At 40.3% G+C, this 13,274-nt stretch overlaps 2 protein-coding genes across 7 annotated transcripts in view; one reads left to right on the top strand and one right to left on the bottom strand.

The window, feature by feature from the left end:
* Positions 1 to 1,666: 1,666 nt before the first annotated feature.
* Positions 1,667 to 3,946, bottom strand: LOC136432347 (general transcription factor IIE subunit 1-like). Its single transcript, XM_066423546.1, has 2 exons — positions 3,709 to 3,946; positions 1,667 to 3,052 (listed from the first exon to the last, which is right to left on the bottom strand). Exons 1-2 carry the CDS (start codon positions 3,834 to 3,836, stop codon positions 1,885 to 1,887), a joined length of 1,296 nt encoding a protein of 431 aa, XP_066279643.1. The 5' UTR covers positions 3,837 to 3,946; the 3' UTR covers positions 1,667 to 1,884.
* A 161-nt stretch (positions 3,947 to 4,107) lies between these two features.
* The window catches only part of LOC136432346 (SID1 transmembrane family member 1-like), a 35,707-nt gene continuing 26,540 nt past the window's right edge, over positions 4,108 to 13,274 (top strand). For all 6 annotated transcript variants that reach the window (XM_066423545.1, XM_066423541.1, XM_066423542.1 and 3 more), the window contains exons 1-5: positions 4,108 to 4,458; positions 10,596 to 10,723; positions 11,642 to 11,803; positions 12,259 to 12,304; positions 12,746 to 12,844. In XM_066423545.1, the coding sequence (XP_066279642.1) occupies positions 4,243 to 4,458; positions 10,596 to 10,723; positions 11,642 to 11,803; positions 12,259 to 12,304; positions 12,746 to 12,844 (651 nt within the window). In that variant the 5' untranslated portion in view covers positions 4,108 to 4,242. The remainder of the gene's footprint in view (positions 4,459 to 10,595; positions 10,724 to 11,641; positions 11,804 to 12,258; positions 12,305 to 12,745; positions 12,845 to 13,274) is intronic.

Genomic DNA, 13,274 nt, shown 5'->3' with positions numbered 1-13,274 from the left:
TCTGGTTATATGTTTGACTTCATCTTCATAAGTGGTACCAGGGCCAGAGCACGTAAATTTTATATATGGATGACATCTGCTCCCATATTACTTTTTATATGAAAACAAAAACAAATTGTCGTCCGCAGAGGATTCCATTTTTGAGTTTTACCTGCCGTGGGCTTAGATGAAATCAAAACTGAACAGTAACATAGCAATTTAATAAAGGTTAGAATGAAGCTTTGAATGCTAACAGCAAAGATTGACCCTCAAGCGTTTAATCATGGTACTGAAACGCCGACTAGTGATTCGTAGCAATACTGCAGGCTTGGAACTGTAGTAAGTTTCAATGTTGCAGTACCGTCACATATCACTAGTCGGCGCTTCAGTACGATGATTAAACGCTTGAGGGGGTCTCAACAGTTCACGCCAAATAAAAGCAAGGTTTTAAGCGATTGAAAATCCTTTCTTGGCAGGACTTTTTGTCGAATCTGGGCAGTTCAGGGGTGGCTATGGTGGAACACAATATAGAAATTTCCCTCCCATATCCTGTAAAGGGTTATAGGGGAAATATATTGTTTTTCAACGCTATACCCAAGAATGTCACTCTCGTGATGTACTTTTTCCTGTTTTCTATGTCTTTACAGGAGATGATATCATTGGCCATTTCGTACAATCATTCATTAGAATTTAGGGCTCTTTCTATTACATTTCTTAAACGTTTTTTTTTTCTCTACAGTGCACCCAAAATTACATAGACAACATCTGGCAATGCACATTTTTTCTTCATTACCCTTCTGAGATGGTCATGTAATTGTATGGTCTGGTTTATCTTAAATAATTTTTTTGCAACATTTTGTATGTCTTTGTAGCGATACTTCTGCGCAATACAGGACCCTTGTGGGACATCATGTCTTCAAGGACAAAAAAAGCAAGAACCACAAGAGACGTATAAAAGTATAAAGCACATGAAAAACCTGCTGGACCCTACACCTGCTTGGAGATTACCACCAGACACTTTCCTTGTCACTTCTCTCCCAATAGATTTGTTCAAAAGATTCAGATCAGATTGAGCTTGACTTCAATCCTTTTTATGGGCCATAGGGCATGTCAGCATCACATCAAACTTGAACTTATTTTATTTTCATTTGGTCAATATTTCCCTCAATATTCATATCACCCAAATCTAGACAGTCTGACAGGTATGAAAAAAAAATCAAAGATGGGTATGAAAAGACCCTTTCGACAATTTGTTTCATAAATAAATATACATTTATCAACAGTGAACTTTCCTGATAAGAAGTGCTGGCTATAGCTGGGGCGCAACTGTCAAAGTGTGTGTTATGCCAGCTGGTGTGTTATGGCATAGTCTTAGAGCAGTTAATATATATACCAGGTGACCAATTCAGAAAGTTTACACAAATAGAACTAGGGGTGGGGAACAATCCAGTCGTTTGAGTTTCAGGTCCAGGTCTGGACTTGATCCTGTTTAGTGGCATATCATATGCTAAGGTGTAGACTCTAGTACTAGTACTAGTAGTTACACATGAGTGTTCTCAAAGTTGCCCAGACCAACTCCTACCCTTCTTTAGATATCCAGGGCATTTGTCCCAAGAGAAAATTACTACATTGCAAAAATAGAAGTACAGAGAGGGCTTTGCTTTAGTTTTTATTTGTGTTGGATTGAACAAAATGTAGTATTTGTTTAGTAATGTCCAAAACCATCAAAAAGGTTTTGTTACCAACTATATGGCCTCCGTCGGTCAGTATTGACCATGGTAAAATCCTCATGTTACCAACAGTCCCCCACCAACCCCTGGCCCCATGTAGAACAGACTCATTCAATTTGGATGACAGCAGTTCAAAGTCTTCCATCACAATGAAAAGATGTTCTATTCTATCTGATCAGTCATACAAATGAGCATAGTATTGCTGTCCAATCTTCATGTAAGCCTCTTTTTCTGCTGATGACATCTGCGCGATGAGGTCGGGCCTCTCGCTGACTTGGTGATACGGGTACTCTTCTCCTCCCACCGTTACCATGGGAACCTCCTCTTCATCATTGTCGTCATCCTGCATCTCTTCCACCTCCTGTGAGTTGGTACCAGACATGCTAGGCTGTGCCATCATTCCAAAGAAGTTGTTAGAGTCTTCAGTGTCTGACTTACTACTCTCGCTGTCGCTATCGGCGACGCCCGCCGACGGGATGGCCGCGGAGACGGCCGAGCTGGCCCCCTTCTTCTCGTGCGCCAGCAGGACTCGCATGATGTCGTTGTTGTCTTGTTGCGCGCTAGGCCTGGACTCCATGATGCCCGGTTCTTTTACGCCGTCTGCTGACAAGGACAAGTCTTCCTCGTGTATCGTGCTGTCCCTCAGCCAGACCGGCCGTTCCTTCACCTCGGCGGCAGGTGCGGCCGCAGACGGAGCGTTCTTGTTCTCCATGTTGATGGTGACCTCCTGGTTTAGGTCCAGTCCCACTCTCTGCGTACCGTCGGCCCAGCCACGGCTGCCTCCGGACTCACCCGGCCTGCCTCCGCCCGACGCAGACTTATTAGGAATGAGACCGAGGACAAGGTCAGGATCCAAGACCTCTTGTGGCAGGCTCATGTCCTCCAGTTCCCGCAACAGTTGATAGACGGGTTCGATCTGTTGGTTAAAGCGTACCAGCAGCGTACGCGAATCCTTCTCCTGGTCTCGGCTTTGGTCTTCCTGTACCTCGGTCGTGCAGTATGTACAGTTGAACGTCCCCGTCAACGGATCAAACAGCTGGTCAGTTTCCAAGTCTGTAAACGTCTTCTCACACAGCGGACAGAGGAACGACGCTCGGTTCGTCGAGTCCCTCTCGTCCGTTTCGATCTTCCTCCTCATGTGGTCCAACTTGTACTTCACCACGTTGACCACCATCTTGTAGTTGACGGAATAGTAGTTGTGGCGAGTGGTGTGTCCGTCCGAGTGGGTCTCCATTCGCATACGGGATTTCAGGAACTGGTCGTTCTTCAGCTGGGTGATGATCATCCGTAAATGTTTCCGCTCAAATTTCAGTTTCTCTAGCAGGTCCTCTTCCTTGATGTACCTGCCATGAACAACAGGGATGATTAAGTAAATAGTAGTGGTGAATGTCTGATAGCTACAAGTAGAGTAGAGTAGAGTAGATCTTTTCAGCCAGGTAGGAAGGTCATACAGTATTCCAATTTAGGCCACTTATCCACTTACTGGATTCCAGGCTTGTGAGGGCATGTACTAGTATGTTCGAGTGCAAATAAGCCCATTCGTAGATTCGAGTACGCATGTGCAGTGTCAAACTCAAAGGTGAAGGCCCTGAGACGTAAACAAAACCCGTCTGGGTGTTGTTATGTAAATCGAGACAATGGTCGAGACAGAACTGTTTACAAGCCAGGGGCCTTAACCTTTGACACTGGACATGCCCACTCGAATATGCGAATCGGCTTATACATTAGAGAATGTCAGGTCTTGAAGCTGAAGTGTAAATGAATAAAAGGGGAACACAACTCCCCGCTTAATAATTATTTTCTGAATCCAAAAAAAAATGAATTATATTGCATTGGCAACTAAATTTGACATTTACCTTTGAATTAGAACTAGGGGGTGGGATGGGGTGAAGCGATAAGAAACCCTGGTGGCACCCCCCTCTCTAACCTCCCGTCGTGGGGGAAAGCGAGTGGGGGGGTCAACTGGCGGGGTCTAGAAATAGTGTTCAACTTCACTTACCTGTTGTGCACCAAGATGTCCATGACGAGCGCGTGTTCTATTCCATAAAACCCCCGTGTTATCAGTCTCACCAGTTTGATGAGCGGCTGGGGGATTTCAGGGAGTGTCGGGTGGTTCTCCATCGGCATTTGAAGACTCGAAAACTGTCAAAACCCATAAAAAATGCCAAAACGTCTACTAAACACTGTCAAAATCAGATGCCCATTTTTCGGACATGCGCAAACACCCATATGGTGCCTATCCGAATGTCATTCTCTAAACCAATTAGAAGAAAGTACGCTCTTACAGTATTACTGAATGTCACTATTTCATCCAATCACTAAACAGTATTCTATTAGTGTAGTCCAATCAGAGGCCCCAAACTATATGACGCAATGGGAGCAAAGAAACCGGAAGTGAAATAGAGCATTCAGAATCTCCATAATGAGATGCGGTTTGAGACGATCCAACATTAAAACCTCTCTTTTATTCTTCGGGACCATGTAGAAACCACTTGTTAGAGTTCAGAGATACGTAGTGGATATCTTTTAGGAAATGGCCACCTTTGTGGTCTTGGTGGCTGCGATTTTTACGGCGATATTGACCGGCGGGGCGTCCGAGGATGTGTCTTCGGGGGCTAGATCGACCAGGGTCCGAAGACAAACCGGAGAGCTACGACAAGAAATTCCCGCTGAGTTCACCCAGATCTACCAGGGCTCGGTCTACAACGGCACAGAAGACATCTACCGGTACACCTACACGCAAAATGAGGTGAGATAGATATTCTACATTTAAAGGAAAAAGCTAACAGGTGATTTGGGTAAAAATTTACATTCTCAACGCAACAGTGGGTACTTTTCCTTGAAAAAAGGGCGGGGCCATTGGAAGATTGTATTTTTAGCATATTGGTGACGGTATTGTGAAAATTCGAACAGGTAGTTTTTCGATGAGACGGCTGTCTTTTGTGTCATAATGGCACAATCATAATTTCCAATGGCCCCTGATTCACATCGCGGTATAGCCCACCCCGAAAATCAATATGCTGTATTCAAGGAGGCCATGCATTGAATTCCCAAATGGAATAACACTAACGCTGAGCCATATTATTAGCTGGGCATGGTTATGCACAATGCTAGCACTGCTTAATGCCTTTTCATTTGTGATGGCCAGGCAATTTCGCTTATCATACCGAAATATGATGTCATCGAAACTATATCTGTAAATATTTACTTCACACTCGTCTGCGGTGAATTGTTAGTCTCTAGTGAATTGTTTTGGCCACACATGTTTGTGTGTGTGTTTCTCAATCTGTGATTCCCAAATGTACACAATGCAATACACATATTGGCACATATACGCAACACTGCTATTTTTGTCCGTGGGCTGCAGACCTTTCGGTGTTATACATACTGTAGTGGGATTAATACAGCGACTTGGATTTACGCATTTTTTAGGCCTTTTTTTTTTTTTTTTAAAATCAAGAAGATTTAAATGTAATCAAGTCGATATAAAACATTTTGCAGATCCAGACCTGCACACTCAAATCAGCTTAGATACTGTAAATGTAGAAATGTTCGCGGTGGTTTTATGTTTGCGGTTTTTGCGGTGACCGTTTCACCGCGAACTTAAAACCACCACGAACATTTTTGTCCAATACTGTAACAGTATGTGACTATAGCACTGCCGCAAACTTAAAACCAACGCGAACACCCCATTATCCCCTTAACGCGAAATAAAAACCACGTGAACTTAAATGCATTTACAGTAGCTTGAGGCTATCATGAATGGGGCTTTAGTGTCAATTTGGCAAAACAATAAAATATATTGATGTGGCTATAAAATTTTATTTGTTTGCATTTGATCAGGCCACACAGAATCGACTACATGGGTGAGAATCACGTGCGGATCAATTTTGACCCCCAAAAAAGTTTGCTTTGCGACCATACTGTAGAATGCACAAAGAAGCAAAGTGAGCAAATGTCTGCCCTAATTTAGATTGAAAAAGAAACATATTGGAAAACAGATGCTAATTTCATAGAAAGAATGACTATTTTCCTATCAAAAGAATAAATAATATTACCTCTTTGTAATGTTTTTGTTGTGCACACATAATGTTTTGATGCAGGTGCTTTTTTGCTGTGTGTTTTGACAAATGACTCACTGAGGTATAAAAAGTTTACATGTATTTCAAGATCAAAGATAAAGAATTAATTGTTTGATATATGCCATGTTCTTTGCGTTCAGTCACTTGGTCAACCTTCCTGACCCCAATTTTTTTTTACACCATTGCATCAGTTCTTGGGTGCCAAGACAATGTAATCCAAAGCAGTATGGCCTTTATTTGAAAGTGTGTATTTGGTAAGAAAATAATAACTGTAAGTCTTGAGATATTCATGGTGGTGAACATTATGTTCATAGTTTTCATGGTGACCGCTCCACTGCGAAATTATCATACCACAAATGAAATCATATGGATGTATGTTATATATATGCACCTGCTGAAAGGCAGCTGTTTTTTAGTCCAATGCAGTCAACAGATACCATATCTGTTGACTGCATTGGACTAAAAAACAGCTGCCTTTCAGCAGGTGCATAATCATACCAACCCAGTATTGACACTGAAAGAAATTAAACTACTATCAAATATTATTTAGTGTCAAAGTGGACATTTTCAGACATTTTTGATGTTAATCCGGTATAAATCTCACGAGTTAGACAAAAACTCAACAAACATATTGAAGTTGTCATTTTTGAAAAAAAATCATAAATCATTGTAATTTTTTGCAGGCATTCCAAATTAGTGTTCCTCCCACATTGCTTTCAGTATCAGAAAGGGGATTAGCACTTGCAATTTTTTCCTTATCCCAAAGGATTGGATTAACCTTTAGAATTCCTAACCTCCCCACAACATCAAGGCACATGTAATGTTGGTCTACAGATAAATAATTCAACAGGCCATAGGTATTGTCACACTCGCTAACCTAACTAAGCCTAATGCATTAAGGGTCACGTCTGTCATATAATATTTTGTTGATTTTCCACAAGCTTTAAAAGTATGTGTGAAAACCTTTTCCTTCTGTTCAAAAGACATTTCGATTTTGTATAATGTCACATCTACAACTGTCTCAAAAATGCCTTCAGTCTGTTGTATAAAAACATAAAACAAATGTGACATCTTTAATTACAATGTCAATAGATGTGCACATTGCCCTGTTGCTTTCTGTTTTAGATGGTCTAGGATGTACAAATGTAGCAGCGTTTGGCTGAATTTTTTTTAACAGAAAGGAGGATTTCTCATTCTCATGCACAACGTCTTTGTATTCTATTTCAACCGGATTAATATTATTCATTTAAGATTCAGGAGCACCGGTAGCTTGCGCTCCTGTGGTCAATTGATTACATTTATAAACCATGATTGAATATCGTTGTCGGTGTACGCAAAAAAAAAGAGGGAGTGACGAAATGTAAATAGAAATCTCCAAGCTGTGGTGGAATACCTTCCAAGGCCTATGAAATTGTTAACAGTTTTTGAATAAAGTCGTGACTCTAGTTTAGACTCCACCATGCCATGGACTGCCATTTTGTTTTCCCCAGACTTCGTGCTTTGTCATCATTCGGTGTGTCCCATAAGCTTCCATAAGATCAATACAGCTTTGAGTGTCCAATTCGCATAAGTGGCAGCAAAGGGATTCCATCCTACATGTACGAAATTAAACGAAGGAGCCAACGTTGGCAGTTTTGGGCAGACATAGCGGTAAATAAGATGATTCCGGCCTATTTTGAGGAATGGAAGATGACAACAAGGAATGATTTTTTCATAAATCGAGGAAGGCAATTTCTAATTGGCTTTTTCCTGATTGCATCAGCGCCCAGATATTCCTGATAAGAGTTACGATATGCACAAGTGTGTCTAGTAGGATGTGCGAATTGCTGCTGCTGTTTAAAACGATCATGATCTCCCGTGTAATTGGGCTTCGACGTCCCACCTGATACCACGCTATCCTTGCTGTGCATCAGTCTCACTTCTTTAGCATAGAAATTCTCTCCTTTGTGGACGCAGATGAAGTGTAGATTAAGGGGCTGGCTACATTCACGACGTGACAGGTTTTAATGACGTCAAATTCAGGCCATTCTTGGAACAGTCGATGATGTTTTGTACAAAATCATATGGTTTATATTGTGATGGAAAAGTCATTGTCAAAATTATTGTAGAGCCTGTTGGTCCTGTCGTAGCTTTTCTAGAAAAAAAAATTGTAGCAACAAAAACCTGTTACCATGACATATGTGATTGTGCCTTATAGGAGAAGTTGATTAACATGACCTTTGATATCTTATTCTCAATCCAATTGCAAATCATTCTATTAGTATTGTAAAGGGAACACAGTGTGTCATGTATTGGTTGTACAAGTATTGGTCATGTGCACATATTGTCTGTGGTATAATTTGATAAGTCATCAGCTTGGCATGCTGCAACCTAATTAGTTTTGTAGAGCTCGTCAGAAATGTGAATTGTGAAAAATGATAACCTTAAGATTGTACAGTGTATATGATATTTTTGATGATTTTATTGTACTGCATCTGTCTACAAGTAGACCATTTCTTACTTATAGAAATGCTTCAAGAAATTGTCATTGCATGCTTGGGCTAGATGGCACTTGTATCTTTGCAAAGAAGGCATATGCAGTATCATACTATTTATAGCATTTTTAATGTAGTATTGCAGCATCTGCATCATGGAATGCAGTGGATTTGAAAATTTTTCCAAAGAACGATGTGGTTTAGCTCCTAATCATGGTTATGTCAATCATGCCACTTGTTCATGAGCCCCAAATCTACCATAGAGAATCATGACCACAGAATGCCCAGGACATGAGATATGAAAACCTGAATTTCTGCTGCAGTAGCATGCAAAGCCACTAGGCGGCCCATGATTGAACCTGTCCTTCCTATTGCTAACACCTACCCACAAACTTAATATCATACCTATCCATCTGACAACTTCTTGAGTTATGCTGTCTACAAACACACCCACAAACCTACTCATGAAAAATGGCACCGATCGCGACAACATAACCTTCTTGGCGAAGATGATTAAGTTGGTGTGGCATGAACGTGCCATCGCTATATATACACTACTAGTGTGCTCATGATGTTTGTCAAGCAAAATGGCTAGACTAGCGTTCCGCAGTTGATTAAATGCTCTTTAAGGGAGCAATATTGCTGTTAATTGTGCGGTAAGCTATCATTTCAACCTCCCATCTAGGATTTATAATTTATTACCTCGCTCATCAAACATTCATGGTGTGGGATTGTTCCAGTTAGAAAGAGGATCACCATTTTCCAGCGGGGGCAGGAATGTGATTCAGTTGGACAGGCAATTATAAAGCCACACAAGCGCTGGCTGAATTTGTTGGGTGTCCAATTATTAATAAAAAAATGATTATACTGAACTGGAATATTAACATGAAAATGGAGCCTAAGGGGAAAAACGGTACCTATAGGGGCCCAAAGCAATATTAGGGCCCGAAAATAGGATTTTGAAAGTCAATTTATTTGGTAATTTCTATACATGATTACATGTAGTTCTAACAACACTAGCACGATGTATAGCTATGTCCATTATGCGTTGTGATGTGAGAAATCACTGAAAATCGTTGCTGGGGTTTTTGTAGGCTCGCGAAACTAATTAGGGATCATCGTTTTTGCAAGGTTTTGAAATACTCAAAGTATGAAGTTATGCAAGTGAGCTAAACAGTGTTAGTAATGTTACTACCACAAAGATTTCAGATTTTTTTATTTACATTTTTTGGGCCTTAACAGTTGGTTTGGGCCCCCTTAATTAGCATACAGTATCAGGCACTGTAGATATACAATGTCATGTACCCGGAGCCGCCTTTTAGAGCTACACTACCGTAACAGTACAATTGGAAAAATCCTAGTGATAGCATTATTTTTCTATAGCTGAGATCTAGACTGACCTACTGTCAACAGGAAGTATCGATTTGATTCTATTTTAGGTGCTGAAATCCATATTTCTCTGTTTTGGGTGCCGACCGGCACTTATAATCTGTAAAAACTTATTAATTGGTGAAAGTCTCATTGGATTGGTCGATTTTTCTGACAATATTAAACGATAACTGTTTATTGTGGAACATCCAATGCCACATTGGTATTTTGGAACCACATTTTTATAACAGAACAACAAGTACCTTTATGTGTTAAGTTCGTGAATCACAGCTCGCTGGTCAGAATTTTTGAGCTCGTATGCAAGCCAACGTATCAACTAAGCGCTAAAATCCCCTTCTGCATCATGTTGATTCGCTACTTCATTTCAAAATCAGCAACATTGGAGAAGAATGATCCGTTCATTAATCCTTTAACGTGCTTGAGGCAAATGCACCGAGTCCTCGACATGGACATGCATGGAACCTCCGGTGTAATCAGAAGGGCATTGTTTGATGTGAAGAAGATATTGCGGGTATCAAACCCCAACCTTCTGACTCACATAACAGTTAAAGGCAACCAAAGCAATATTTTAAGGGACCAAAAAATGGAAATAAAGAAAAATGCTGAAATCTTTATTGTAGTGACATTTACTAACACCAGCTGGAGCACATTTGTGTAATAATTTTATACTTTGAGCATTTTAAAACGGTGCAAAAACATGCCATACGATGATCCCCTTAGTTTTGCGAGCCTAATAAAACCCCGGCAACGATTTTCAGTGAGTTCTCACATTACAACGAAGTCATATTTTTGCATCATGGACGTCGCTATACATTGTGATAGTGTTGCTTTAACTAAGCATGTATAGAAATGACTAAATGAATTGACTTTCAAATTCCAATTTTCGGGCTCTAATATTACTTGGGTTGCCTTTAACATTATGTTTGTGTATTTCCTCCCAGTCCTCCCCGCGTGCTATCCGTGTGGAGGTGAAGAGCAAAGGAGCGAACGAGGACTACCCTCTCCTGTTCGTGGTGCGTCAACAGCGGGGCATCCTGTCGTGGCAGGTGCCCCTCATGATCAGGGGCATGTGAGTATCAAACAAATAATGAATCATGCATATGCATGAGCTGATGAATAACTGTTGACATGTATGTAGATTGAAATTTGGTACTGTGAATGCAGAAATGTTCACGGCAGTTTCATGTTTGCAGTTTTCGTGGCGACAGTTTCACCTCAAACTTAAAACCACCGTGAACATTTTTGTCCAATGCTGTAGCAGTTTGTGACTATAGCACTGCCTCAAACCACCGCATTCCATTTTAGCCTTAGCATGAAATAAAAACCACGGGAACTTAAATACATTTACAGTAACTTGAATAATGCAAGTGAGAATTTGTCTTTGATGTAAGATACTGTATAAGCAAAATGTTGACTAAAAAAATGTCTTAAATCACAGACTGAGAAACATTTGCTTTGATTTTAAATCTATGGAGTTTAGTATGAACTTATAATAAGAATAATTCAATGCTGTTTGATCATTTGGATACTGTAAATGCAGAAATGTTTGCGGTGGTTTTATGTTCGCAGTTTACGCGGTAAACTCTTCAGCGCAAACTTGAAACCACCGCAAAACTTTTTGCCCACCTATGACTGTAGCGCTACTTTTGTTTCAAAGTTGAACTTAAAACCACCGCGAACACTCTTTTTTCTCCCGACTGCGAAGTAAAAACCACGCGAACGTCATTTACAGTAACAGGTTTTTTTCTAGAAAAATTGAATAAGAGGGAGCACACAAAGGCAAGGGAGCGAATTCTATGTATTTATGGAAGAATCGATCGCTGAGTTAAGTCTGTATGCTGGATATTATGGTAAAATCTGAATTTGACAAGGGGGCACTGGGCTGAAACAAGAGGGCGCAGCGCCCCTCTTTCCTGATTTAGATAAACCCCTTAGTAATTCATAGTCTTGTAATGTAGTAAATGTGTTTTTTCTTGAAATCTCGTAGCTATGGATACGACAAGGTGAGCCGTACGCTGTGTCCCATGGACCACCTGCAGGTTGGTGTGAAGGATGAGAAGGAAACGGTGTATCTGGAAGTGTCGGCTGCGTCACCTACCGCCCTGAACTACCGCGTCAACGCAACCATTCTGACTGACTTTAGCCTGAGGTAAGTGCCATGCTTACTAGTAGATGAAGGTGAAATTTGTACAAACGTAATATATATATTTAGTAAATAATTAGTGTTGGAGATATTTTGTAAAAATGTTGTATTTTGTTGTGATAAGTATTTAGGCCACACCAATTTAATTTCTTGGTTAACAGATATTTTGGGTAAAATTTTAGCACAAGGACATCATGAAAACAGAAGGCTGGGATGAAAACTTGCACCTGACCCTGTTCACTCCCTGAAACTGTGTGCACCAAAGTACAGACTTTCCTCTGAGATTCTGTTTTCATGTTGATTTTCTAGTCTAGCATATTTTTTTAAATTCTGTTAACCGAGAAATTAAATTGGTGTGGCCTTAAAGCAGGAAAAAAACATGCAAAAGAATGATACGTTTATTTAAAGTTTGGTCAAAATTGATGACTAACTGAAGGTTCTTTTGTTTTCATATCTTTCAGCACTGGACAATCTCGGAATTTTCTTGTATCACCTTCCCAACCAATGGTTAGTATTGCATGGTGGAGGACCTGAAACAAATTTTCTTAAGATTTGTGTCTTGTGTCTTGCTGCACTCTGTACATCATGTACAGAGATAATTTCTTCTGCATGCACTGGTAAGATTCACGATTTAGCATCTCGAGTGCGGTATATGAGAGGAACATTTTGGGGTTGCAATAATGGTTTATCTCATAACAGACTGAGTTAATTTTGTCTTTTCATTTTTGCGCCATATTATAATGTGTTGCACCGTTTTTGATGAATTGTTTGTAGACAAGCATTCGGTCATCCCTTTTGTACACACTAACTTTGACAAAATCAAGGACTGTATCTGTATTTTGGAAACCTTACATGTACGCCAAGCTATGAATATGAAATCCTTATAGAAGTCTGGAGAGCAGCATATAGGAAAGATGTGAAAACAAAAAGATGTTTATTTTCTCCCAGTATTATGCATACAAGATGCCCTCGGATCTGGACATGGTCGTGGTGAAAGTGTCATCACCGAGCAACTTGTGCGCTGTCTTTTCCCTTCAGCCAATCAAGGTGGGTCTGTCATTTTACGTAAATTCTTTTCTTTTACAACCACAATGCTACAAAATATCATGATTTTTCTGCAACCATTGATTTTGTTTTAATTAGAATTGCAACAGTGCAATACACATGGGACACAGGCAGCTATTGCTGGTGTCGTGACTCACAGACATAATATACCCGTCTTTTCATTTGGGTGGAGTTGGGAAAGTCATGTTAAGTGCCTTTTTTCCCAAGGGCACAAGATTGGTGGCTCAACGATAATACTCAATTCCTTACCTGCCAATGTTCGTAGGCATGAAAATGTGGTTATGCTAAAGAACTTGACCTACCAGATTTGTAGTTTTTTTTTACAAATTTGAAGGCCAAGTGGAAGGCCAAGAATCTGATGTTTTGTTTCTTCACCCCAAAGGAATACAGTGTTCTTTTTGTAGCTCTTGTC

The sequence above is a fragment of the Branchiostoma lanceolatum genome, chromosome 4 (genome assembly GCF_035083965.1).
Source record: "Branchiostoma lanceolatum isolate klBraLanc5 chromosome 4, klBraLanc5.hap2, whole genome shotgun sequence".
NCBI classification, from domain to species: domain Eukaryota; kingdom Metazoa; phylum Chordata; class Leptocardii; order Amphioxiformes; family Branchiostomatidae; genus Branchiostoma; species Branchiostoma lanceolatum.
This window is presented reverse-complemented; position numbering and strand designations above follow the sequence as displayed.